At 50.8% G+C, this 27,722-nt stretch overlaps 1 protein-coding gene across 4 annotated transcripts; it reads left to right on the forward strand.

The window, feature by feature from the left end:
• PDE1B (phosphodiesterase 1B) lies at nucleotides 1-27,705 on the forward strand. Of its 4 annotated transcripts, none has more exons than XM_081309144.1 (16): nucleotides 1-241; nucleotides 334-452; nucleotides 16,894-17,007; nucleotides 18,086-18,268; nucleotides 18,468-18,534; nucleotides 18,744-18,860; nucleotides 20,966-21,106; nucleotides 21,465-21,565; nucleotides 21,648-21,773; nucleotides 21,899-22,000; nucleotides 23,087-23,207; nucleotides 23,525-23,606; nucleotides 23,900-24,008; nucleotides 24,463-24,593; nucleotides 25,024-25,142; nucleotides 25,569-27,705. In XM_081309144.1, exons 2-15 carry the CDS (start codon nucleotides 343-345, stop codon nucleotides 25,125-25,127), a joined length of 1,608 nt encoding a protein of 535 aa, XP_081165270.1. In that variant the 5' UTR covers nucleotides 1-241; nucleotides 334-342; the 3' UTR covers nucleotides 25,128-25,142; nucleotides 25,569-27,705. The 4 variants fall into 4 exon arrangements, with proteins under 4 accessions (XP_081165270.1, XP_081165269.1, XP_081165271.1 ...); XM_081309143.1 differs by having other exon boundaries at nucleotides 2-241; nucleotides 330-452; XM_081309146.1 differs by lacking the exons at nucleotides 1-241; nucleotides 334-452 and adding exons at nucleotides 12,587-12,605; nucleotides 13,171-13,248.
• The last annotated feature ends 17 nt before the right edge of the window (nucleotides 27,706-27,722 follow it).

Raw genomic sequence — 27,722 nt, forward strand, 5'->3', positions numbered from 1 at the left:
AGGGGAGCAGAGGGAGGGGGGACCCGGCCGGCGGAGGAGGGAGAGAGGAGAGGAGGCGGCTCTGGCAGCTCGCGGCGGCGGCGGCGGCGGCGGCGGTAGCGGCAGCGGCGGCGCGGAGAGCTCGGACTGGGAGCCCAGAGCTCGGCAGGGCAGCGGGAGAGCAGCAGCCGCAGGAACTGCAGCTCTGCCAGCTCGGGCTGAGCCTAGAGACACCGGCCTGGCTGGACCACGCCAGCCGCAGGTGGGAAGGGCCTGGGGTAGGGAGCGAGGGTCTCTCGGCTAGGGGCTGAAGCGGAGCCGAGGTGCGATCTCCTCCCTCTGTTCTCTAGACAGTGGCTGAGCATGGAGCTGTCCCCCCGCAGCCCTCCAGAGATGCTGGAGTCGGATTGCCCGTCACCCCTGGAGCTGAAGTCAGCCCCCAGCAAGAAGATGTGGATTAAGCTTCGATCTCTGTGAGTCCCTGGTCGGGAAACAGGGGGGAAGGGGCCATAGGAGCTTGGAGTGTGTGTGCGGGGGGCGGGGAGGGGAACCTGGAGCCCGGCTGATAAATTCTCTTGGGCACACATATTGGCAGGTGCGAGGAAACACGGCCCTGACACGCGTGTCCAGGCCACATGTGCCAGGCATGTGCGGAGCAAGCCGGTTGGTTGGAGCAGGTTTGGGAGTTACAAAGCTAACGATATACCAGTGCCTGTGGACCCCCCGGGTGACACACGCAGCGCGAAGAGGCGGCACAGTATGTGCGGTGTGGCAGGGCTGCAGACGGGCAGCATTCAGGAGGTGCCAGGCTGACTCACACGTATCCATGTGCAGGGTTGTGCAGATGTGAGACACATCACATGCGTGTGCACAAGTGTCCGTGGGTCACAGAGCTGTGTTGTAGTGATTACACACAGCTGCAGATGTAGTGCATGGGGATACTTGTGCCAACCTGTGGGTCATATATAGGTTGGTTGGGATTGGTAGTTTCTGCCCTCTGCATCCCACAGGGAGTGGGGGTGAGGGTGCCCCATACTTAGGTTGCTTATTTTTCTTGGGGCCTGGAAACTCACTCTGCATATTAATGACCCACCTGGAATCTGGAGGAGGGGGTGGAGCCCCCACCTGGGAGCTGGAGGAGGGGGTGGCAGTGAAGAAAGGATGAGTGACAGGAGCCAGGTAATTGGCTTAATCAAAGCCTTTTTGTTTATATAGGATCTCCGGGGATCTCCAAGCACATTTTGGCATCATTTTTTATTGTTGCAGGATCAGGGCTTGTGGGGAAGAATAAATGGGGAAAGGAAGGACTCAGGTGTCCCACACACCAGTCTCAGGGAGGAAAGGAACTTTTCTTCTTGCTCCTCAGAGGAGGAGAGGATTGGGTCAGAGACAAGCCAGGCACCATATTTACTTCCCAGTCAGTTGCTATCGGGTAATAATCTCCGCAGTCTGTTGATTCTTAATCAGAGAACAAGGGAGGATGCCCCTTTCACTGAGATGACTCCCTACAGCCACCAGGAAAGAGGCTAGATAGGAGAGGATGGATACTTGGTGATGAAATAGTAAACATAACCTCTGAACCCCATTTTCCCCCAGTCACCTTAGTAGTGAACACTGAAGCTTTCTATTTCTGGGTTCTGATAAAGTGAGAAATGGAGGAAGGGGATGGATGGATGCGTATGGTTGTGTTCTTCAGATACTTCGCCTGTGGTGACAAGATGATGCTTTTATATTGGGCAGGTGGGTCTGATTTATACTCTCACTGCTTAGAGAGGCCTTAGGGAGAACTGAGGCACGGTGGGCAACAGAGCTTGGACTTCAAATGTGCTCCTCGGTCCCCCTCTTTTGCTGCCTCTGGCCAATGCAATTTGCCAGGCTCTATGAAGCGCAGCCTTGGAATGAGTTCTGGGATGAAGAAATGGAAAACTGGATTGAATTGATTTTTGTTGGGAGGAGCAGTAGGTGATTTTTGATAGAAAATGATGCTTTGCTAATGGTAAGGAAGCTGAAGAGCGGGGCAGGTAAGAAAGTATTTGAATGGCAAAGTGGGGGCCTTAGGGTCTATAAATGGGGGAACTCAGTTTCTCAGGATGACTTCCCCATGGCACTGGTGGCTCACCATATATTCACCTTGCCTGCAGGTAGTGGGGCCCTGTAGAAGAGAGGGTTTTACCATCTTTCACACCTTTCTAACTAAAAGTCTTTCCTGAAAACAAATTGCTGTCTCTGCCTTGATTGTGAGAAATGCTCAATGATGACAGAAGAGGATCACAGAAGGCATTGAAACCTGGGGAGAGAGGAGAGTGGAGACAGCTGACTCTCTAGAGTGTGCCAGCTGAGATGGCCTTACATGGTGGACAAGGATCGTTAACCTTAGTGATTAGATTATTCTGGTGTTCACTCACTTCAATGATCTGGTCCTTAGGTCTATCAGGATGGCCTCCCCACAGCATAAATAGCTCATCCTATACGCACCTTGCCTGCATTCTAGCCAGCTACGTGTGCTAATTTAAAAGTACCATATCCCCATGATTAATCAACAGGAGTAAATTCTCAGTCTCCTTTTCTCAAAGCAGAGAAGGATCTTTTTTTAAAAATATTTATTCTTAAGTTTTAGGTGGACACAGTATCTTTATTTTATATTTACGTGGTGCTGAGGATCGAACCCAGTGCCTCGTGCATGCTAGGTTAGCACACTACCTCTGAGCCACAATCCCTGCCCAGAGAAGGATCTTAATATCAAGGTAGATTCCAAATTGATGGCTTTCTAGATCTGGCATTGTTTGAATATTGGGGAGGTTTTGAAAAATCAGATGAAAGGAAATAAAAGGATTTATGGATTTTGCTGGCTAGGAGAATTTCCCTAACTTTCTGGGTCAGGTGGTTCCTAAAGAGGTGAGAAAGGAGGAATACCCTTAAATGGAAATACAGTCCTCCCTCCCTCATGGGCTAGGGAGGAAAAGGTTGTGTAGTCTGGAAACAGGGAGTAGACATGATTATCTCAGGACTGGGTACTAAATGGAAACAAAGACAGATGGAATATCTAAATATCTATCTCTTTCTCTATATATATGTCTTTATTCCCCTACTCAACACATCCTACCCCCCACTTTAATTTCTAATCTAGGATATCTAGATTCCTTTCAGAGGGACCATGTCTGGTGTTTCTGCCTCTGGTTAAAAAAAAACCCCTCTAATATAATTGTGGAGGAAAATTTCTTGTTGGGAAGAATATCCAGTAATTTTATTTTCAACCCCAGGACCCTGTCAAGAGATAAATTCAGAATATGGAGCATATGAGCTGGAAAAAGTCTCTAACTATGGGATTTTACCTCTGGCTAGCCGGAAATTTTTCCTAACTAAGCAGACTCATAAACTGAGGTATGAGAGAGGCTAGAGAGAAAGTCTGGAAATGATGTTTTGGGCAGGAGGATTTTCAGCATCTCTAACCCTAAGAAGAAGGATTTGACTGGACTGTCCATTGGTCCTCAAGACCAGAGGGCTTTGGAGAGTGTGTTGGGAGAGATCAATAGAGGTAGAAGGAGTTTCTGTGTCTTTTGTGAATCAAGGAAAACTATAAGCAGAGACTGGTTTGCTGCCTCAGCTCATTCATTTATCTAACAACTATTTGGTACTCTCCTGTGGGCCAGGTGGTATGCTTGATGCTGGGTTACAGTGGTGGACGAGTGGATATGGACCTTGTTCCCATGGAGCTTGGAATCTGGTTCAGCTCCATTCAGTGGTAAGGAGAGTGAGGTAGGCACCCTCCTTTTGCTGTACCTACCCAAGAGGTAAAATTCTATCACTCTGGGTTTCTGCCTAATTTTTTCTTTTGGGGGGATTATATACACATAGGAAAGGCACAGATATGAGTTCCCTCTCCCAGGATACTACAAGAGTCACTCTCATCTGTCTGCTCCAGTTTCTGTTGGATTTTTACATTTTACAGATAGAACGGCCTCCTTCCTGTGGGACAGAATAGACATAATCCCTTTTTTTTCTCTCCCTGATTGATTCACACACAGATCTCTGAGGTCTAGGTTCAATGTCCTATGCTGTGGTTCAAGGTCATTACAGATGAGATTGGAGCAAGGACCCAGTTGGGGATTATTTTTGTTCGTCTTTTTTCATCAGAGTCCTCTCTGGTACCTTGAGCATGATAAGCACTCAATAAATAGTCTTAAAGTAATGACTGAACAAATGAATTAATGATTATACATCTATATGCCATGGAGCCCAGTTCTGCCTCTGATTTTGTGGTGTGTGTGTACCTCCATGCAGGAGGTAGGAAATAGAATGGAGAAAAGGGAGTTTCCTTTCTTCTTTCTTTCTTTCTTTCTTTCTTTCTTTCTTTCTTTCTTTCTTTCTTTCTTCTTTCTTTCTTTCTTTCTTTCTTTCTTTCTTTCTTTCTTTCTTTCTTCTTCTTTTTTTTTTGGAGAAAGGGTGATGCTTAAAAGGTAGGGGGGTTTGGGAGGACACAGCCTGGAACTGAAGGAATTACAGATAGGATACAAAAGCTATGGTATTTGGACTGTGTGAATGATATATGTCAGGATGAATCTGTAAACGTCTGACATGTATATGTAAGTGTTTGGGTAAAAGTTGATGTGCATGCCGGAATCAGGGCTCCATGATGACGTCTCTGTTTTTGTGTTTCTAAACGGCATGTGGGATAGTAAATGGGTTTGGAAGGTATGTGCTTACCTGAGTATGTGAAATTGATTGCCGTAGGTATGAATGGGATGATTTATGTGTGTGTGTGTATAAGATAATGGGATAATATGTATGGGTGATCCTGTGTATGTATTTGTAACACACTCACCAAAAAAAAAGACTTTTTTTTTTTTTTTTTTTTTTTTTTTTTTTTTTTTTTTTTTTTTTTTTACAATCCTAGGGTAATTCAGAGGGCAGAACAAGGATGCTGAGGGCCTGGACTTGGGGCTTCATTGATTTACCCTTCCTTTTGTCTTCATTTTGTATATGCCCTGTGAAGTGGTCTTGTGTGGCTCTTACCAGTTTTGAAAATCATGCTGCTCTCCTTCATTCTCTGTATGTAACTGTGGAGCTACTGTGAAGATTGCAGGGTAAACTGTGTTTCCCTGGACCTCTGGAGAAAAGGGAGCATCATTTCTCTCCGGTCTCAGAGGGATGATTTTTTGTGTGTGTGTGCATCCTTCCTGGATGAGTCCTACCTTCTTCACTTCCAGCCATGGCACAGGGAATCTCTTCTCCCTGGTTTTATACCCCCTCGCCGATCAGATGTTTCCTATCTTGATTCCCTCCATCTGCTTTATTTGAATGAGGATTGTGTGGCATCTCTGGAATAGTGGAGGGTGGAAAATTCCTGCAGTAAGGTGAAGGGGAGGTGCAGAGACAGGGTAAATCAAACTCAGACCAGAAGAAGAATTCCACATATCTCTGGTTGGAATAGGTGGGAATTAGGGAGGCAGGGCTGTGATAGGAGAGAGAGCAGTGAATATGTTAGGATCCTGGAGTTTGAGTTCATATTCCCACTCTGGTAATCACTAGCCATGTGATCTTGAGATCTCAGTTCTTCATCTGATATCATCCATATGAAAGTGACTTTTAAGATGTTGTGTCCGCCAAAAACTAAAAAATAAATATCAAAAATTCTCTCTCTCTCTCTCTCTCTCTCTCAAAAAAAAAAATAAATAAATGACAATGGCTTTCAGCATAGGAGAGCTTGTGAAGAGGCAGGGGGAATAGGAATGAATAGGTGACTACTGGCTGGGATAGGGGAGAAAGATAAAGACTCAAGAGGAAGGAATATGAATTATCTAAGAAGTTCAAGTTCCTGTGTTGGAGACATGATTTGGAAAACTTTTGTTGACAAATGCTTATCTGGAAGGGGCGAGGGCAGGTATATGAGCTTAGGAAATAGAAGGTTGGGTGGTGATGAAGGAGGGCTATACCATGAAGGATGTGGGCCACTGAGATCCAAAGAAAAGAGAGTCATCTTGTCCCCGTGGCCAAACTAGAAGTTGGTGGAGAAATTGCAGTTCTGAGACGTGGTGAGTGTGGGGGACCTTACATGGGTGGATTCTTCCTCAATGGCTTTCATCTTAAGTCCTAGGCCTGGGTTAATGCCTTCAAGTATGCTACATCCTATTTTAGAGAACCTTTAAGAGGTTCTCCCTCTGCTTGTCTAGGAGCCCCAGGAGGCAGGTTGGAAAAAGACAGAGAGGAGATTCCACCTCTGAGGTTGCATTTATCTCACTTTTGCCCAGAGGAGGGTGAAAAGGAGATTGGGGATGCAGTGAGACTGAAGCCCAGGTGACTCTGTTGGAGAGGCCTGCACACTTTCAGATCCTTCTCTACCTGCTCCTGCCCAGGGCATTATTTTACTAAAACCCCTGAACTGAGTGGTTGTCTCTAGCTTTCCCTCTTTTATTTGGTCACCCCCCTGCCTCCCCACTGGGATAGAGGAAAACAAAACCTGGAAAGAAGTCTTGCCTGTCTTTTGAACCCATAAAGGAATCATGGAGGATTTGTCTTTGACTCCTCTGCTCTCTCCTTTCTTCTTTGACTCTTTCCTGCATCCTCTCCTCTGTCCCTTCCCTCCTTTGCCCCTTATTTCTTTCCTAGGTTCCTTTGCTCTTTTCCTGTCTCCCTTCGTCTCCCTGTTCCTGTTCCCTTATATTTATCTTCTCTTGCCTTCTCTCTGCCACTCCTCCTTATTTGGGCTAGGAACCAGAAAATCCCTGGGGCACCCTCCCTCCCCTCACCCAGATGTTAGGGGATGAGCTGGCTGCAGTACCCTTTGGAGCCTTCGTAGGAGTCCAGCCTCAACTTCTGTGTCTGCAGGCCTTTCTCCTGCCTTCTTAATGACCTCATCCTCCCAGCTCCTCCGGGAGGAAGCCAAGTAATTGCCTTTGAATCTCAAGGGGCTGATTTTCTCAGGTACGGAAGTTGAGTAGCTATTTTCCAACTCTCTTCAGGACAGCGGCAGAGAAAGAGGGCCAAAACCAGGGCAGCAGGTGAGGTAGAGGCGAGACAACTGGGAGACTGGAGTTTGTTAGATAATGAGATTGTCCCCTATGGGAGGAAGGCTAGATGGTCCAAGAGAACTGGGAGAGAATCCCAGGAAGGGGCATAGATGGAAACTGCAGGGCAAAGGCTCCTGAGCAGGGAAAAGGGGAAAACCTTTTTATCCACTCAATGCAGGGCTGTTCCCAGGGCCAGTGCTCTTGCCCCTCTGCCCTCATCCCCCTGTGCTGCAGCTGCTCCTGTCCCCCCAGCTCCTGCTGCGTCTTGAAGAAAATGTTGGGATAGGATTTTATCTCAGAGAAGAAAATGTTGGGTTAGGATTTTATCTCAGCATCCCAGACCAGGCAGAGGTGTGTGTGGAGGGAGCTGTGTTGGAGTTTGGGGAGAGAGACAGGCTTGGTGGGGAAAAAGCCAGGTGTATCCATGGAGAGGCTTGGGGCTGGGGGCTGGGAGTTAGAAAGGGGGTGATTCAGGTTGTTGTTGGCTAGAGCCTGGCTCTTAGGTTGGTTGATTTCATAGTTGCAATGAGAAGTCGGATTTGCAAATAATGATAGTGGCACTGCAGTGGGATGACTGGGCTGCCAGCTGGTATTGGCACAGTTTAGGTTGGGAAGGGAACTTGGCCTGCTGGGGTGGGGGTGCTTGGGGATTCTCTGGCAGCAGGACCTGGAGACTAGGGCAGTTTCTTCCTTCATTTCTCTTCCTTGGCTTCCTGCTCCCCTGTTTATCAGTTCTTGCATATCTAGCTTGGCACCTTCTCCCTAGTTCTCTCCTTCATGCTCACCTTGTTTGGAAACTTCCTGGGGCCTGGGCTGAATGAGCACACTTGCCAGCCCTGTTGCCAAGCTCTTGAAACCCTGACCATCTCTCCATAAGCAGGAGCTTTAGATATCCCAGTGTGAAAGATAGAAGATAAAAGCCAGTCGCACTAGCCTTTGTCCTTCCCATTCTCTCCCCTTCTGCTCTTTGAAATGCCAACAAAGTTAGCTGTTGTTTTGATTGCAGCAAAATAGATTGGAGATACACAGATATGCAGGAGAACTTCCTGAGAAATTCATGGAGGCCAGAATGTGACCTTTCTCTGACAAAGAAGAAATTACTCTCCTCCTTTAAAGCTATGATTTGGGAGAAGCAATGAGTTAGTCAGAAAAAACCTGGGAACCAAGGTTTAGGTTTCCTATGTCCCTAGTGTCTCCACTGCAGGCCTGAATTCTGAGAGTCCTAAAGGGTCACAGAGAAGGAAACGGATGCCAGAGATAGATTGAGGCTGTGCTGGGACCAGACTGAACTCCTGCTGGTGCACAATCTAGTGTCCCATCAAACCTGCAGCCATCCCTTGCCAAGCTTCCAATTATCTTTTCCTTCCCAGGCCACCTTCAGCATCTGCTCCCTGGAAGCAGGGCATCTGCTGGAAACATCTGTTGGGATGTGGTTTGGAGGGCTGGTGGGGTGGTCCATGTGGAAGTGGTTAATGAGAATTAAATAGCATAGGGAGGGAGAGAGGTGGACAAGTGAGCCAGGGGAAGATTCTTCCGGACTGCCTCCTGGGAGCTCCTCTCCCATCTGCCTTCTTCTGACATTCTTGCCCACTCCTCCCAACGCCGCTGCCTTCTCTCAAGGGCTGAAGCCCGAGGGAGAGGTGACTCCTTTGTGCACTGGGCTGGGAGCTAGGACACCTGGGTTATTATTAGTCCTGGCTAAGGCTCCAACTGTTTAGATTATTCCCTTCCTCATGTGATCAGAGCTGTGCTGGCTGTTGCTAGGAACACCTGTTAGAAACAGCTTCTGGGTAGAAGGCAGAGGGGGAGCTGCCTTCAGACACCGAGGGTGGAGCAGACTTCCCCCTCTTACCTCCCGTACTCTCTCCTGAAGCACCTTCCAGATCTTTCCTTCCCTCCCTGCTTTCTTAGTACCTCCTGCCCCTCCATCTCACCTCTCTCCACTGCGTGGTTTCTGTGCTTCCCCAACTTATCTTCCAGTCTTTCCCCAGCCCTGCCCAATCCCTTCCCCGTCCCCTCCCCCTCCCATGCCTAGAGATCTCTCACCACTGCTGCCATGTCAACCTGAGGCCTGCTGCCTCCCAGGATGGCACCCCAGCTCTGCCACCAGGGGGGCTATTTTTATCTCTGGAGCCACCCCCGCCACTCTGCCCAGCCAGCTGCCAGAATTGGGGCTGCTCCTATAGCAATGGGAAGCCAGGGAAGGGATGGGAATGCTTGAGCGACGTAGAGGGCTGGTTGCTCTTAGCTCTGGAGCTCCATGCTCAGCGAAATCCCTGGCTTCTGCTTCCACGGCTTCCCTGGCTTCTGTGGAACACGAAGCCCCGGATGTCTAGAGTGCCCGTGGCAAGGTGACTAGAACTTTTCCACTAGTAATCCAGCTACCACTTGGGGCCCAGATGGAAAGTTGGGTCCTAGGTACAAGGGTGGACACATGGAACTTTGTTTATGGAGGACTCTTGATAAATATTTGCTGGACTAAATAAAGGATTATATTAAATAATAATCCTTTGCATTCATGTATCACTTTATAGTTCCCAAAGTGTTCTCATACAATATCTCATAGGGTCTCTGTGAGAATTCTGTGAAGTACATTTTATTTACCTGCTATAGGCAAGAAAGTTAGAGCTCAGAGTGACTTGCCCAGGTCACATATAGTGAGAAAGTCCAGGCAAATTCTCCTGACTTTAACTCATGTCCTCTTCTTATTGAATTTAGATGATTTCTTTCAATTTCTGAGATTCTAGACCCTTGAGATGAGCAAGTTAGTCCCTTCACCAGAACACCCCAGGCCCTTACCCACTCTCTTCTGTGATGGGAGACAGTTTCCCATCCTTTGTTCCCTCTCCCAATTCCTGTTCCTCAGCATGGGTGGGGAAGCTGGGTGTGGGCAGGGGAGAGAGGCATTATGGTTGGGCCCCTTTTTGTTTTTTTTTTTAATGTATTTTTCTTTTAGTTGTAGATGGACACAATAGCTTTATTTTTACTTATTTATTTTTATGTGGTGCTGAGGATCAAACCCAGGGCCTCACGTGTGTGAGGCAAGTGCTCTACCACCGAACTACAACCCCAGCCCCTCCTTTTCGTTTTTAACCTAAATTTATGGACTAAAGGAAAAATGGATACTAGACCCTTTGCTGGCATCCTCACATCTTTGTATTTCCTCCCAGCTGACTGACAGTCTCCTTAGCTCAGATAGAGGTAGAGTGTGAGCATGTGGAACTATTTTCTCAAGGAAGAGGTAGTGGTTGACCAATACTCCTTCTTATTAGGAGCAATAAATAATAATAGGCTAGAATGAGTGACATAGCATGTGCAGTGTGTATGTATGTGTGTGTGTGTGTGTGTGTGTGTGTGTGAGAGAGAGAGAGAGAGAGAGAGAGAGAGAGAGAGAGAGAGAGAGATGGTGAGCAGTCATTTGTCCAACGAATTTAGGTATTATTGAGCAAGAGAGCAGAAGAATGGGCAGGATATTCTTGACAAAGCCTTTTTTTTTTTTTTTTTTTTGGTATTAGGGATTGAAGCCAGAGGGACTTAACTAACCGCTGAGCCACATCCCCAGCCCCTTTTTTAAAAAAAATATTTATTTATTTATTTATTTAGTTTTTGGTGGACACAACGTCTTTATTTTTATGTGGTGCTGAGGATCGAACCCAGTGCACTGCGCATGTCAGGCAAGCGCACTACCGCTTGAGCCACATCCCCAGCGCCCCCAGCCCTTTAAAAAATATTTTATTTAGAAACAGTGTCTTGGTAAGTTGCTGCCTAGTCTAAGAAATCCCACCTTTCAAAAGGAGGATTGAAGTTAGTATATAGCAGGCCCTGAAGTGAGGCCACCTGGGAGAGAGAGGAGCTGGCTTGACTTGGAGGTGGCTGGTGTTTCAGGCTGAGTATAACTGGCTCCCACCTGCCCCAATCCGCATGGCCATCTCTCCAAGCAAGCATGTCCAGGGAATAGGCCAAATAACTTGTCCCTCATAACTTGAGTGACAGTTCTGTGTCTTTGACACTGAGTCCAGTCCTTTTTCTCTGGAAACCCATCAGCTTGTGGTGGGTGTGGGGAGGGTGGAGGTGATGGGGCCCAGAGAGAACAAGATGGACAGAGTAGGTTCCCTTTCTTCCACAATCTTCAGAAGCCCTCTTCACATGGCCATCAGGAGTTCATTAAGAAAACCACAGGAGGTCTTTGACCTTCATGGCTCTTGTTGCTGTTGAAGTCCACTTCCACTCCAAACTTCATGTATTTATAATCCTTCAAGACTTTGGCATAGTGACAAGTTATTTTAATTTCTTTCTGCTTTTGCTAGGGACGAGGGAGAAGACTTCCTGTCATAAAATCCAAGCTCTTGGCTTGTTCCTTCCCTTTTCCCTTTCTCCCGCCATGCTCATCTGCAAGAGCCCGCTTGCTCGTTTCCACACCACTCCCAGCCTTAGATCCCAGATTAAGGACACTGTAGGTGCCAGGAACTCTTCACTGCAAGCCTTCCTCTTCACCCACGCCCTCTCCTTCTTAGCCCCGCCCAACCCCTCAGCTGACCAATCGCGGCTCCAGTGTTCTTGTATTGGTGATGTCATCTCACAGCCAATCGGGAGGCGGCTGGGGCTGTGTGCGCACGTCCACTCCGCGCTGCAGAGGCCGGTTCTTTCCTTCTCTGCCCGAGTGAGAGCGAAGTGTAGAGGTGGAAGGAGAGGGTTTTGGTCTCCAGGCTTCTTCTGGGTGACTCTTTTGGTCCCTCCTGGGCCATCTCATTACTTCTCTACCTTTGCGCTGGGTTGATCTCTCTCAGTTAAAATTCACCACTTTCCCATTATCTCCATTTTACAGATGAGAAAATTGGGGCTGGGAATGTTTATTTGCCCAGTCTCTTGGTTTTTATGAACAGGACCTCCTGACATTCATTCACTTCATTCCTTCCCTCCCTATGAAACCTTGTCTCAGGATCACCTGGCTCCAAGTTTCAGCAAGCCTCACCCCTAGAGTTTCTAATTCTCTCTGGGAAGTTCATTCTCCTGTCTTGCTTCTCTTCTTTCAGGTGGGTTAGAACTCATTTTGTAGAATGGTCCCAGAAAAAGACCCTGAGAGGGAGCTGAATCTGCTTAGCCCCTCTAGGGGGCTTTTTCAGGGCCCCTTCCCCTTCCACTCCAGACTTCTTTGTGACAGATTCAGGGTAGTTCCTTGTCCCTGTATCCTAAAGCCTCTTGCTAACCCCTTCTTCCCAAACAGGAGCCCCACCTCCTCAGAACAAGGGGCTGGACTATGCTATTTCTGTCCTTTCTGGGATTCTTCTGACAACAGATTCTTGTTTTCAGTCTGATTCAGATGTGAAACTTTTCCTGCGGCCTCTCACCCAGTTCCTGTAAAGCTGAGTCTCTGCTTCTTCACTCAGTTCTTCCTCTAGTTGGGCCCCCTCTACTCCCATCCCCTAAAGTGCTTTCTGGTCAGTCGTTGAGTTCTGTTCCACCTGAAGGAGGAACTTGGAGGCTCAAGAGGGAGTTGTACCCTCGTGGGGGCCGTGGGTCCCAGGGGTCAGCATTTTGATACACTAAAGTAGGAAATTTCGATTCCATGGCAAACCCTGTACCTGTTCAGAGGAGCCATCTCCAGGGTCCCATCCTCAGGTAGGTACCCGGGATGAGAGGGGAGGGGATGGGAGGAGGAAAGAACAAGCTGTTTGTAGGTCCACCAGTTATAGTTTGGTGGAGGGGAGGGACCAAGACCTGAGAGTCCCGTATGAGTTGTGTGTCTGTGTGCACCAGCTTCTCCACCTTTTACTCCATCTACCTGCCTTCCCCTTAGTGTCCTTCCAGTTTCATCTCTTTCCTTTCTTATCACTGCCTCCTGGCTATGGCAGGTGACTTAGCAGGGTTTCTTCCTCTTTCTCTCTTTCCTGATCCTCAGCGGCCTGGGGACCTCACATCCCCTTGAAGTTTCTTCCTTTTGTCTTAAGAACCCAAACTGGAAACAGAATTCTTCCTCTGGCTGGAGGCTGACTTGACCTAAGCTCCCTACTCACAGTGGGTGATCTTTTCAGAATGGTGGGTGCTGGAAGTAGTGGCAGAGGGTGTTGGAAATCCCCAGAACATCAGCCTTGTGGTGATCCAAAGAAATGAGCTGGTGGGGGCTGGGGAAGCTGGGCTTTTCTGAGGTGTTGGGGTTTTTACTGCCAGGAGTCTTCTCTTCCAGCTGGCTGCCTAGAGCTGGGAGAGGCTGGGCTTCCAGGGGTGAGGATCTGAGGCTTTTTGCGTCATGCAGGGACTGAAGGTAAAGGAAAAAAAAATGGTGGTTGGGAATCAGGGGTAGGGATGGAGGTGGGAAGCTTTCTGTTTTCCTTGTGGCCGAATGAGAACTGGACAGTGCTGAGTATCTTGTTCTACAGAGAAGGGGACCAGTCCCTGCCAGATTCTCTGAGGCCTGAACCAGAGGGTTGAATTAAAACTGATGTGGGTGGGAAGAAGGACTTCCTACAGGATAGTGAGGTGAGGACTTTGGGTAGGTTTAGGAAGATCCTAACTCTGAAGGATTTTGGTTAAGTGAAGCCCTGCTGACCGGAACGCTTATGTGTGTGTGTGTGTGTGTGTGTGTGTGTGTGTGTGTATGTGTATGTGTGAGACTTCAGGAGGGTGCAGTCAACACCTGGGTCTTTTCAGCTGCCTGAGTGCAGATCTCTTCTTGGACTCCTCCCTTGTCAAATTTATTCTTTAATTTTCCTTCCCTCCCTACCTCCTTCCTTCTGGTGTCTGGATCGTGTTTGATTCAGATTTCAACAGAAGCTGTATGTGAGCTCCTGGATGGGATCTAGAGGCGAGGGAAGGAGGAACTTGGGGAGCAGTGTGTTAAAGTCAAACTGCAGTTTCATTCTTCTCACCAGGCTTCCCATTAGAGTTTCAGAAACTGTGGCTCAGGGATTTCCATGGTGAGCTCTGGGAGATGGCCTCACATCTGATTAATCTGTCCCCTTCCCCTGATATTTATTTGTTGAGCTGTCACTAAGCACATATTATATGCTTTGAGTATGGCAACCAAGAGAAATCAGTCACTGTCAGTGTCATCCAGAGACTCACCTCCCATTGTCCCACCTACAAGAACACTTAAGGTCAACTGGCTGAGGCTGGAGAAGTTGTGGTGAAATGCTCTCCACATCTGTCCAAGCTAAGTACATAATTGACTTGCTTTGCCCTTCATTGTGTGGGGACAGAGGCAGGTCCTTAAGTGTGAGTTGGAGGCCTTGCCAACCTGAGATTGATTAATTGTGTGGCCTTCATAAGGTGCTTGAGAGAAACAAATGAGTCTTTTAATCATAAAGGAGAGATCATAGTCATTATCATCATCTGTGTCTTCTGTTAGGGGGCTTCCTAATTATCTACCTCCATCCAAACTCAACTCTCTCTTCTCTACTGGACTTGGGGGAGAGCAGGCAAGTTCTTTGTGGGTTTGAAGGGAGTGGGAGGGGAGCCTCACAGGGTCAGTATGATACTGGTCACTTAATTTCTATTCAAATCAGATTTATGGAGACCTTTTGCATGTGCCAGGTCTTTTACATATATTATTTTGTTTAATCCTCTTAATAGCCTTATGAGGCTGCTTCATTATCATTTTTACCATTTTACAGATGAGGAAATAGATGCCCTAAAGAAAGTTCTTGAACTCTAGAGTATATTGGAATCATCTGGAGTATTAGTTAGAAATGCATATCCCTGGATGATCCCCTCACATCCTGGTTCAGCAGGTGCACAGTGAGGTCTAGAATCTTAAGTTTTAACACATCCCCAAGGTGATTCCACCGGGAGTCTCTAGGCCACATTTTAATAAATACTGATTAAGAGTTAGAGACTTGCCCAAGGGCTCACAGCAGGAAGTGACAGCTTTGAACCTGGGGTTCCAGCCTCCAGCTTGCTGCTTGGCTGCCCTGGGCCAAAGCAGCCTCCTGAGCCCAGGATTTTGCATTGAAAACAGGGCTAGCAATTCCTTCCCTCCTCCCTCCCTCATAGGCCCGTTGTGAGGATAAAATGAGATAATGTAGGAGAAAGCTCTTTTTAAAATGTAGAGCTGGCAGCATTGTTAGTGATTATGCAAATACACGCAAATGAGCACCCGTGGGCGTGGCTGTTCACTTGGGAGCCTCTGATGGGAGGTGTGTTTCCAGAGGTGGATTAAGAAAGAAACTGGGAGAACTTTGGTGGTGGGCCTTGACCCCTGGGGACAGAGTTTTTGATTGTTGAAAGCTGAGGGACCTACAAGATTAAGGTAGAGGGAATCTGGGGGATAGATGGAACCACAGCCCAGAGAAGAGGGCTTTCTTTCATTCTGGAGAGTATGTCCCCAGATTCCAGGGTCCCTGGCCACTGGGACTGACCAGGAGAGGGAAGCCCTTGATTGTGCCTGGGTCCTCAGGGTACCTCTTTGTTCTGTGATCCCTGGTGTGTTTTGAAGATACAAGGCCCTGTGGCTCCTTTCTGGCTCATTTGCCTGGGAAAGCTGGGATGAGGTTTATCTAGCCTCTCTGTCCATTCCTCCTGATGAAGCTGAGCTGGGGCTGAGCCCTGCTAAAGCCGCCCTCCCTCTTGTTAGATACCCGGCTGTCCCCACATGGAAACGGTCCGCAGGCCGGCCGCCACAGCAGCACCCTCCGGCTTCTTCACCCTCCCCGTTTGCTGCCTTTCCTTCTGTCCCCTTTGCTCTTACGCCGGCCAGGATGGCCAGGACTGCCAGGCCCTGAGGTGAGAGCTGGCCTGTAATACTTGCTGGTGCTGGCTATTTTGGGCACCCCTATTCCAGAGCTGCGGAGACCCCAGGATTCTAGAGCTGCTTCTGTTCAGGAATGCCATTGTTCAGCCCTCCCGCGGCATCCCTGGGAACTGATGCTAATTTCAGCCTCTGGTCCCTGACTCATTCTCTTTCCCTGACTCATGGGTGACCTTGGGTTTCTGAAGCCCCCTCTCAGTGGGGAATTGTAAGGGCTGTGATCTTACCCTGGTGTGGGCTTTTGGTGGGGCAGGGCGGGTTTTGGAGAAGAGGGAGGAAAGAGTGTTTAGTCACTTTTTAAAAATCACCATCTAGAATCAGAGAGCTTCATTTGCTTTGTGACAGCCTGGGCTGTCAGTTAAGCCCCTCAGTTAATCACTGACCCCCAGAACTCCTAAGTGCAAAATGTGATTGTCCCTTTAGGGAAAGCATCCAGGATGTGAGATCCCTGGCCTCAACTCACCACTTTTGCCCTGGATGAAGCTTAGACTGGTCACAGGCAGGGAGTGGATGGGGACAGTAACTGCCAGAGCTGATGTACGACCGGGGAGGCAGGGGTTAACCCAGCCTTGTCCTGGTTGATGGATTCTGGAATCATAATCCATTAGCTCTGCCTGCGTGGAGTGAGGCCAGGCGAAAGCATTCAGATTGGTCTTTGTTCTGTGCCTTTGCCGTCCCTGCCAGGGACAGAGGGGCTGTGGACATGTTCCCCCCTTCCTGCCTTGACCAAGAGACAATGAAAGAATTCTGGGGGCTGTTTTGGTTGCTGTGGATCCTCAGACCTTTCTCCTGGGTGACAAAGCTTATTATAGGTTATTCAAATGATGACACAAATCATCCCCAAAACATCACCCCAGAGGCTTTTTCCTGGCTAATTCTGCGGGACCCCGGCAGTTTAAAGAAGAGTTTGCAGGAAACAGAGATCAGATGGTGGATGGGAATGGTAGAGTCAGGAGAGCCTGGCATGAAACTTTTGGAATAAACCTACTTCAGGCAGTAGCCATAGCCCCAGAAGAAAAAATTAGCTGCTGTTATCATTGATGATAGAATTATTAACAACTTGTAGAAGACTGAAGCTCTTTCAATAAAAGGTGTCCTATTAAAGAGTTTCATGACAAGGTAGCAATGCCTGAGCAGGATAATTGTCCCCATACCCTCTTGTAGGTTACGCTACATGGTGAAGCAGTTGGAGAACGGGGAGGTAAACATCGAGGAGCTGAAGAAGAACCTGGAGTACACAGCTTCTCTGCTGGAGGCCGTCTATATCGATGAGACTAGGTGAGCGAGACCTGCGCTAGCAGCTAGGCACACGTGTTTCAGAGACAGGGAGTAACAAAGTAGGAAAAAGGCCAGGCGGCGGCGCACACCTGAAATCCCAGCGGCTGGGGAGGCTGAGGCAGGAGGACTGGGAGTTCAAAGCCAGACTCACAAACTTAGTGAGACCCTGTCTCTAAATAAAATATAAAAAAAGGGCTGGGGATGTGGCTCAGTGGTTAAGTGCCCCTGGGTTCAATCCCTGGTACCAAAAAAAAAAAAAAAAAAAAATGCAGAGCAAAGACAGAGTCCAAGAAGGGGAGGCAAATAGAAAGAACTTGAGAGAGATGAAGAGCCAGAGGAAGAGATGGATGCAGAGATAGAGGCAAAGATAACCAAGAGGGGGCTCAGGGTGTAACTCAGTAGTAGAGCACTTGCCTGGCATTTATGGGGCAGAGAGAGAAAGAGGAGAGTTCATCCAACCTTAAACTTCCCAGTGTGGAGTACTTCTCTAGACCTGTGCTGCCCGCATAGGAGCCCATGATTCTGTGTGGCTCTTGAGCTCTTGAAATGCTGCAGGGATGATTGAGATCCACATGTAAGTTACATGCTGGTTTTCAGAGTCTTGGAAGAAAGCTTGTAAAACACGTCCTTCATACATTTCCTATGGATTCACATTGAAGTGATATTATTTTAAAGGTATTAGCTCAAATCCAATTTTTCATTAAAACAAATTTCACCGTTTTCTTTTTACCCTGTTAATGCAGCTACTAGAAAATTAAAAACTTCATCTACGCAGCCTGCAGTTTGTTTCTTTGGGCTGTGCTGCTCTGTCTGTGGCATCCCTTGGCAGATGGCATTCCACGGCCTGCTTGGATACTCCCGTGGTCGGGACACTTACTACCTCACATAGTGAGCCGTTTCCCTGCTGGGGATGCCAGACAGAGAGACCGAAATAAAAAGATGTAGCAAAAGAAAGGAACGGGTGGGCAGAGACGGAGTGAGCTGGCATGTTACTAAGCGTGGCGTGTGGCTGGGTGCAGGGTCTGTAGCTGTGGCAGCACCTGCTGTCTCTCCTCTGTGACTCCCCTCTGGGCTGCAGGCAAATCTTGGACACAGAAGATGAGCTGCAGGAGCTGCGGTCTGATGCTGTGCCTTCCGAGGTGCGGGACTGGCTGGCTTCCACTTTCACCCAGCAGACCCGAGCCAAAGGTCGCCGAGCAGAGGAGAAGCCCAAGTTCCGGAGCATCGTGCATGCTGTGCAGGCTGGGATCTTCGTGGAGCGGTGAGGTTTGCCCACACCCAGCCTCCCTTTGCCTCTAGCTCTGCCCCTCTTTCCCCACTGTCCTGGTCTTTTATGAGCCCACTAGCCCTGAGACCCCATATGCTCGTGGCTTGTCCCCAGGGCTCCACCTGGCCAGGTCCCTACTGCCTGGACTTATAGCAGTTTCTCCCTGTTCTGTCTTTTCACTGTTCTCTCTTAGGATGTTCCGGAGAACATACACCTCCGTGGGTCCCACCTACTCCACTGCAGTCCACAACTGTCTCAAGGTGAGAGAGAAGGTTGGGGTTGGAATAGCCATGGGACTTCCAGACTCTCTTTATGATGTGATTTTTACTCCCCTTTTATATGTTTCCATAGTCCTCAAGACAACTTTTGCCTACCCCAGAGGCAAATGATTGCCTTTTCCCCCTCCGTTGTTGCTGCAAGGAAACTCCCCAAAGGGAGCTTCTCTGCCTAGTTCATTGTTTCTCCACAGAACCTGGACCTCTGGTGCTTTGATGTCTTTTCCTTGAACCGGGCAGCAGATGACCATGCCCTGAGGACCATTGTGTTTGAGTTGCTGACTCGACATAACCTCATCAGTCGCTTCAAGGTTGGCCAGCATTCTGCCTCAGTCTCCAGGCAGAAGTCTCCACTCCTCTCATTCCTGTTCTGAAAGAGTCTCAGGAGTAGATTCCACAGGCTCCCTCATTCAGTCTCAGTGCCAGGGCAGCCTCCCTTGCTGGCCTTGGCTGTAATCCCAGCCTCTGACCTTCCTGATTGCTTCCCTAGGGGGATTTCAGGTCTGTACCTGTCTGGCCTGGGATTTTTGCTCCCCTCTCCGCAAATCTGGGCGGTGCTCACCTCCCTTTCAGCTCCTGTCTGTGACTCTGGGGGCCTAGAGTGCAGATGCTGTCAGCTGGTGTCCTTTGGGACTAGAGTCTTCTTTTTTTCCTGGGCAGGGAGAGGGACACATTTGGTTACCCCTTCCTTCCCTTGCCCCCCAGCTCCGGCCTCTGCATCGAGGGCTTTTGTGGAGGGTACCAGCTCTTGACAGGGCTGGCGGGGTGTGTGGGCAGGAGGGGTCTCCAGGTCCTGCACTGGGGAGGAGCAAAGACCAGGAGGCAGCACTTCCACATCGAAAAACCACATTAGAAGTGGGGGTGAGGGTTGAAGAGTTGCTGTGGGGGTTCCTGGCAGCTCCTGGGTACACAGTGGAGGTTAGAGGCAGAGGGGAGGCCAATGTTCCCAGACAGCGCCATAGAGAGGCGCAGTCCAGGGAGTCCAGGCGGAGGGTCCCCTCCCAGCCGGGCTCTGGAAGGCCCCTGTGGCCATCCTCGCCCCGCTCACTGTAACAGACCACAGTCCTCGCGTCCCTGTGAGCCTCTTCTTGACTCTCCCGTCCTCTCCTCCCAACAATTCCCAAGACAGTTTCCAAACTTTCCCGTGGTGCTCAGCTGAGATGTTCTTCAGCACTTTCCTGCCGCCTGTCCTGTGGCTTCATGATCTTCCCTCCAGTCCTGCTGTCCCTGTCCCTGTGACAGAGAACAGCAGGGTCCTTTTCCCAGCTCTGCACTGGTCACAGACATACGTCAGCCACCAGCTTCCCCCAACTCCGTCTCTCTACCTGGAAGGGACACCAGGCTGGGTTTGGCCCACCTCATCTGCGAGCTCGAGGCAGTCAGTGTGTGTGAGTGTGTGTGTGTGAGTGTGTGTGTGTGTGTGTGTGTGTGTGAGAGTGTGAGTGTGTGGGGTGTGGCACACACAGGCTTTTTGTTTGCTGGGCACAGCCTCTGTCTTGAGCTCCGCATCCTCTTCCTGGGCACCCAGCCCCTCCTTGCTCCTCTCTTTCCCTTCCCTTCCCTCCAGGGATGTCATGGCAACGCAAAAGCAAGGGCAGTTGTCATGGCAACAGTCCTTTAAAATTCCCTGAATTTGGGGCACAGCCCTCCAGGGGTAGGGGAGGGGGATGCGGGGTCTGACTTCTGTCTCTGCACTTTAGAGCTCATCTCTATAGAAGCTTCCCAAAGTGCAGAACCTTGGTCCCTTCCCAGCCTAGGACAGGTGAAGACATCAGCTCCGCCCTCTGGGAGCCTTGAGCCTTTTGAAGCAGGCAGAGACACCCAGGGCATATATAGAGATAGGGTTAGACATGTGGATGTGTGTGCTGTGGGACTGTTGGGTGGATGGCAGTGAGTGTACTAGGGAGGGGTCAGGAAAGGCTTCTCTGAGCAGAGGGTGACCCACATCTGCTGGATGGGTGGGTCCTCTCTCCGTCATCTTCTTTCCCCTGCTTCTGAGCCTTTTCCTGTGGTCCTGGGTTTGGGGATAGGGCTGTATGGTTGGAAGATAGGAGGGAAGCTTTCTTTCTTTTTCTTACAAATCTCCAGGGAAATAACAATAATTATAGCTACTCTTTAGAGAGCACGTTCTAAGTGCCTTGTACTTATCTCATTAAATTCCAGGTAGGTGGTATTATCTTTGTTCTGCAGTTAAGTATCCAAGGCACAGGGAGGCACAGTGACTTGCCCAAGGTCGTGACTTGCCCAAGGTCACACAGCCAGCAGGTGATAGAGCTAGGATGTGAGCCCAGGTTCAGCTGGCTGTCACCCCTGTTCTCTCCCTAGGTCACACTGTCTTCTAAAGGACGGTGGACTTGCTCGTTGCTGCCATTCCTGCAGATCCTGATATTTCTCCACGTTCTCCCTCCTACCATAGATCCCCACTGTGTTTTTGATGAGTTTCCTGGAGGCCTTGGAGACAGGCTATGGGAAATACAAGAACCCTTACCACAACCAGATCCATGCGGCCGATGTCACCCAGACGGTGCACTGCTTCCTGCTCCGCACAGGGATGGTGGTAGGTGCCCGGAGAGCGCTTTCCCGTGGCTCAGGGTCACTGTGTTAGCGTTGGGAGTCTAGGTCATCCTCCAGCTCCATTTCCCCCTTTCTGCTTCTTCCCTCTTTGGCATCCCAAAGCTTTTACAGAGTCAAATTGGATGAGCTCCTCTAGGGAATTCCCAGGGATACCAGAATTTCACAGGCAGTGCTGGGGACAGTGCGCCAGGATGCCTTAGGACTGTTGCAGGCTGGGGTGGAGGAGGGTCCTTGGCCATGCCGGGAGCTAAGATACCTGGATGCATTTGCCTAAGAGCTGGCCGTGAAGACTGGAAGACGACCTAGTGGGGAGCGTCCCTCATGCTGACTCTTTCCCCCAGCACTGCCTGTCGGAGATCGAGGTCTTGGCCATCGTCTTCGCCGCAGCCATTCACGACTATGAGCACACGGGCACCACCAACAGTTTCCACATCCAGACCAAGTGAGGGGCCGGGTGGGGGAGGGGAGGCTGCCAGGGCCCCCCCTCAGCGAGGACCAGACAGGACGACCCTGGCTCTTTGCAGGTCGGAATGCGCCATCCTATACAATGACCGCTCTGTGCTGGAGAATCACCACATCAGCTCTGTCTTCCGCCTGATGCAGGACGACGAGATGAACATTTTCATCAACCTCACCAAGGATGAGTTTGTGTGAGCAGAAGCCAGCCCTAGGCCTCCTCAGAGACCCCTCAGCCCAGACGTCTTCTCCCATCTGTGGGACTTCCTGAGTGGCAGGACTGGGAGGGCCCATCACCTGTCTTTTTCTCTCCATGCAGAGAGCTGCGGGCCCTGGTCATTGAGATGGTGTTGGCCACAGACATGTCCTGCCATTTTCAGCAAGTGAAGACCATGAAGACAGCCTTGCAGCAGCTGGAGAGGTGGCATAGGCTGGGGAGCCGCTGGTGCCAGGCCAGAGGGAGGGGCGTGTGAATGGGGTGTGTGCCGGGAAGTTGGTGTGCTGGGTCTTTAGCTGGGTGTGGAGACTCTGTGGGCTCCAGCCTTCTTCCTGAGTGTATCCCTGTGTGAGAGTTCGTGTGGCATGTCTGACCGTGGCCCTGGGTTTGCGGGCAGCTGGTCACCTGACCTGCTGGAGGGCACTTGGCCTGGAGTCCAAGATGGGTCTCCCCAGTAGCCCGAGGATGGGCTTCCTCCACAGTGTTGGGAAACTTGCTCAACTCTTACGGATCCAGCGTCCTCATCGTTGAAATGGCAAAACTGATACACTTCTCACCACATCCGCTTGCCACTAGCTCCTGCTCTAATAGGGCCATTGGGAGAGTCGTGTGAGGTTAAGAAAAAAACCAAAAAAACCCCAAACAGGACAAACCAAATGCTATAATTACATCTAGTGCTGCTTAGAAGTGGGGCGTATCTAAATGTAAAAGAGAACAGAATATGTTTGTGTGTGCCCTGAACGTGTGTGCCTATCTCTGTGTACGCTCTGTGTGGGAGAGTGTACAGTGTCACGGCGGGTCATTGTTGGGGGTACTATAATAACAATGATTATCACTATAAATAACATCAAATGAGCATTTATTATGTGCCAGACACTCTTCTCCCTACTTATTTGTTGTATGTCATTTAATTCTTAGAACAACTCAACATGTGGTAGAGTTATTTTCATTTTAGAATGGAAGAAAATGAAATATGGAAATTTTAAGTAACTGGCTCCGTGGCACACAGCTAGTGTGCTGTGGGTTTGGGGGATTCAAACCCAGGCCCTTAGATTCTAGGAGCCTGGCTTCCCACTCCCAACCTGTGCTGCTACCTGTACGCATATAGGTGTGTGTGTGTGTGTGTGTGTGTGTGTGTGTGTGTGTGTGCGCGCGCAGCTCGAAGGTGTTTGGAGTTATGTGAAAGGATGTGTTTGAATGGGTCCGGGAGTGGGCATGGGATTGGCAATGGCCCAGGTTTCCTTTCCCTAAAAGATCAGTTTCCCTTTCCTTGACACCTGCCCCACCCAGGATCGACAAGTCCAAGGCCCTGTCTCTTCTGCTCCATGCTGCTGACATCAGCCATCCTACCAAGCAGTGGTCAGTCCACAGCCGCTGGACCAAAGCCCTCATGGAAGAATTCTTCCGCCAGGTAGAGTGGCATCTTTGGCCACCCTCTGCCCATGGGGGCTTTCTCGTGGCTTTCACTCTGCAAGTTCCCTACTCCTGCTCCAGATGGTTCAGCCACCTTCTGCTGCTGACCTCATCCTGAACCTGGGGTATAAACTCCTCCATCCTCACAGCTTCATGGTGGTTGCCGTAGTTCCGTTCCCTTGCACATCAGTCACTCCCAGGTCCCAGGCACAGAAACTCCCTGCTCTCCCAAAGCCCCTGCCGTCCTAGCTGCACACCAGTCTGGTGGGGCTGAGGCGCTCTCTCCAAGCTTCCCCACCTGTCCTGTCCCCGCAGGGAGACAAGGAGGCAGAGCTGGGCCTGCCCTTTTCACCACTCTGCGATCGCACGTCCACTCTGGTGGCGCAGTCTCAGATTGGTGAGTGCCTTGCTGCAGGAAGGGGGTGCATCAGCAAGGGTCAAGGGTGCTGCTCCAGCTTGGGGCTCCGCCATGGGAGGCCGCGTGGCGGCGGGGGGTGGGGCAATGGCAGGAGTAGTTCTCTGGGAGTAGTTCTTTGACATCATCCCAAAGTCTGTCCCCACTGGGAAGGTTCCAGCCCCTCCCCCCTTACCTCCCCACTTTGTTCCACCTACAGCTGGGGGTCATGGCCGTGTCAGCTGTGTCCTCTGCCCCGCCCTCCAGGTAGGACACCTCTGTTGTCCTGCCTGCAGGTTTCATTGACTTCATTGTGGAGCCCACGTTCTCTGTGCTGACCGATGTGGCAGAGAAGAGTGTCCAGCCCCTGGTGGATGATGACTCCAAGTCTAAAAACCAGCCCAGGTGAGGGGGGCTGGAGTAAGCGGGTCTCCTGGTTCCGGGGGAGGATGTGTGGAGGACTAATTCCTGGGGATGAGGTCCAGCCGTGGCAGGGCCGTGGGGAGGAGCCTACTCCAAGCTTGGAGCCCGTCTGCCTCTTGTCATGCCACGGGGTGGACGATGGGACTAGGGCCTGGGACCGTACCCTGCACCTCGCCACATTTTTGTTTCTTCCTTTTTGGTCTTTACTGCTTTCCCAGTAATCTTTGTTTCCAAAGAGAAGGCGTGGAGAGGGAGGGGTGACACTGGGGGGGTGAGGGACAGGGACTTGCAGTGGGCCTAGTAGAGGGAAAGAGGACCTGGATCCTTAGGCCTCCTCTGGGCCATTGGTCTCCTCCGTTCTGTTCTGAGGGCCGTGAAGGTGCCACTGGAGTGGCTTGTTCTAACTTCCGGATCTGGGGTGGGGTCCTGTTCCCAGCTTCCAGTGGCGCCAGCCTTCTCTAGACGTGGAGGTGGGAGACCCCAACCCTGACGTGGTCAGCTTCCGTACCACCTGGACCAAGTACATTCAGGAGAACAAACAGAAGTGGAAGGAACGGGCAGCGAGTGGTGGGTGGCCTTGCATGTGGGGGGTGAGCCTGTCTGGTGGCGGAGGGAGCAACAGCAGGCCTAGGCTTTCGTAAGCCCTGGGGCAACTCTGACCCCCTGGAGTTGGGAAAGGAGCCAATTAGACTAAAGTTAGGTCACAGGAAAGGTTGACTAGCTGAGTGGCCTGGGTTGTTCTAGAATGGATGTGTGCCTCTGTAGATCTGGGTGACTGGGTGGCTCTGGCTCTTCCTTGCGGGGTGGGAGTTGTGGGTTTTGACAAGGCTAGAGAGGATCTTCCAAGGATGATGGGTAGAGGGGAGCTCGGCTGGGAGGCAGAGCAGTGGGTGAGAATTCCCTATTTTTTTTTTTTTAATTTTCTCCTTCACACTTTTTTTCTTGGGGAAAAAATACTTCTTGGTCTAAACTTGGCTTCCTTTGCACCCCTCTGCAGGCATCACCAACCAGATGTCCATTGATGAGCTGTCCCCCTGTGAAGAAGAGACCCCGTCCTCCCCTGCAGAAGACGAACACAACCAGAATGGGAATCTGGATTAGCCCCGGCTGGCCCAGGTGAGCCGGTGGTGGAGGCTGGGAGTCGCATCAACACGGCCTCTTGGTTCTCCTGTCCTCATTTCAGGCAATAAAGTGGAGGAGGTGAAGGCACAGGGCAGAGGGGTAGGAGATGGAAAATACTTCCACCCTCTTTGGTCCCACAGTCCCTGCAGGAAGGAAGGGCAGAACTGTGCAGGGTGGCACCCGCACCAGGCTTTGTGAGGGTTAGGGACAGCGCACCCACCGGGGTACAGGCTTGGTGAGGTCAGGTAAACCCTACTTCCATCTCAGCCCAGCTCATACCCTCGGCTGGCTTGCTTCTGAAGGGCATTTTTGTACAACTATACTTGGGACCAGTGGGGATCTGGCAGGACCTGGAGGAGCAGGTTGGGCTGGAGATGAAGGCAAAGACCAGAGCACTGAAGCTTCTCCCTCTTTCCCCAGGTCCTCACCGAGTCTGAAGTGTTTGATGTCATTAGCACCATCCATTGGGACTGGCTCCCCCATCTGCTCCCAGGGAGCATGGAGGTCATGGAAGAGACCACCCACCAGAAGGCCAAACGCCAGAGATTGTGGGGTTGGGGGAAGGGCCCCTCCCCATCTGACACCCTCTGGGGCACACTTTAATTTCCCAGCAGCAAGACTGGGGAACTTCAGGCTCCCAGTGGTCACTGTGCCCATCCCCCTGCCTCTGGGCTCCCCTCGTGGCCGGATGGCTACCTGGAAGGGGGGAGCTTCCTGGAGGCTTCCCAGGGCCTAAAGGGGAGGGTCAGAGATGCCAGCCCCCTGGGCCCTCCCCTATCCTTTTTGCCTCCAAGTTTCTAAGCAATACATTTTGGGGGTTCCCTCAGTCCCCCACCCCAGATCTTAGCTGGCAGGTCTGGGTTCCCCTTCTCCTCCCTTGGGAAGGGCTGGAATAGGATAACAAGCTGGGGGTTTTCAAAGCCCTATGTGCAGGAAGGGGAGGGGGTCCCTTCAGGGCATGGTCCCTTTTTTGGACAGGGGTGGGGTGGGATCCTTTTGACCCACACTTGCACTGCTTTGGCCCCATCTCTTGCCTGACCCCCTGTGATCCTCTCTCTCTCTCATGCCCAGATGCTGACTGGGGGAAGAGAGGAACCAGGGGGGCCAAGGTCTGAGGGGAGGCCTGTCCTGAGGGCCTCGAGAGCTGGGGGCTTGTCTAGGCCCTGCCCCGGCCAAGTCTTGAGCCCTTTGCCTCCTTCCTGTCCCCAGGGCTAGGAGGCTCCCATCCGACCAATGTCTGTAAAGTGCTTTGAGGTCTCCACAGCAAAGCACCTTCAGGGTGTATTTTATGAGCACAGGCAGGAGAGACCCTGGGTTGGGGTTCAGGGCATGTGGGGAGGGTGAGCTATAATCCAAGAATCCTGTATTACTAACAGAGAGGGTCCCTCCCCTCCCTCCATCTCCCAGAACTGGCTCAGCCGCAGGCACCAGAAGACCCCTTCCCTGGGAACTTGGTGGGTAGAAGGCAGACAGTGGGAGTGGGGGTGGGGTCAGGGCCATTGCTGTCATAACCTCTGGGGAGAACCCAGCCAGGCCCGGGGCCCCTTCCTCTCCTCAGGCTCCTCTCCCCCCCCCACCTGGCCCCAGGAAAGGCCAAAGTCCAGGTGACTGGCTCCTCCTTTCTTGTAGATACCACTCATGCATTTGTACAGTGGACCCTGTTCTTGTGAAGTCCATATTCATGGTCTCTCAGACCTGCCACCCTGAAACTTGCCCTTCCCACCCCACCCTGAGTGGGGAGAGACGCATGTGACTCACCCCTGCCCTGGTCTCCCTGGCCCCTGCTATAGCCAGAGATCAATAAAGAAGGGAGACTGGGCCTGGCTGTGTTTGTGTTCACTGGGTGGAAGTTGGTGGAGCTTCGTCATGTGCTGGATGGGATGCTGGTGGGGTGCTCCCCTTGAGGGTGAGCTGAGGGACACCCAGAGCTGAGGTCTTGTCAGAGGCACAGGAGGGGCCTTCAGGGTTCAGCTTACACCTCCCAAACTGTGCCCTTTTTCCCTCTCCACAACACTGCTGCTTCAGCAAGGAGAGCAAAAGAATGATCATCTCCTCTCTTTCTTTCTCTTTCTCTTCTCTACTACCCCGGAAAATCAAAGTCAGTGGCAGGAGAGGTCTGTCTGTGGGATCAGAGGACATTTCTTCACTTATGCTTGGTCTTTGTTTAACTCTGGCCCCTCAGTCCCTAGAACAAGGGAGAGATGACTCTTTACTTCCCCTCCAGGGTCTCTTTATCCATCTTTTGTTAATGGATTGGAATAAGGGCTGGTGGTGGTCTGTCTCACTGTCTGAGGAGGGACACATCAATAAATGCCTCTTTTTTCCATGAGCTAAGGGCCAGAGTGCACTTCCTGCTCTGTCCAGCAGATGGCGCCTGCAACCCAGTCACTGCTGGACAAGGGCACAGGCTTTAGGCTCCATGCTTTTCAGCAGCAGGGCACCCCTGCCAGGTGGCGCGATCTTTCCTCAGTGAGAAAGAAGAACCAGGGGCTGTCCTTCCTTCTTGGGACCCCGGAAGGTATACCTTGTACCTGAGACCCTTGTCTTTTCCCACATCAAGTCAAGGGGAAGGAT

The sequence above is a fragment of the Spermophilus citellus genome (assembly GCF_964194105.1).
Source record: "Spermophilus citellus genome assembly, chromosome: 10".
Taxonomy (NCBI): Eukaryota; Metazoa; Chordata; class Mammalia; order Rodentia; family Sciuridae; genus Spermophilus; species Spermophilus citellus.

What these genes read in the sequence shown, in the direction of transcription:
- PDE1B (XM_081309144.1), top strand. Translation starts at nt 343, where the DNA reads ATGGAGCTGTCCCCCCGCAGCCCTCCAGAGATGCTGGAGTCGGATTGC. An exon ending in ACCTCATCAGTCGCTTCAAG is followed by an intron (nt 18,861 to 20,965) that starts GTTGGCCAGCAT and finishes CTCCTACCATAG; the next exon opens with ATCCCCACTGTGTTTTTGAT. An exon ending in GGTGGCGCAGTCTCAGATTG is followed by an intron (nt 23,607 to 23,899) that starts GTGAGTGCCTTG and finishes TCCTGCCTGCAG; the next exon opens with GTTTCATTGACTTCATTGTG.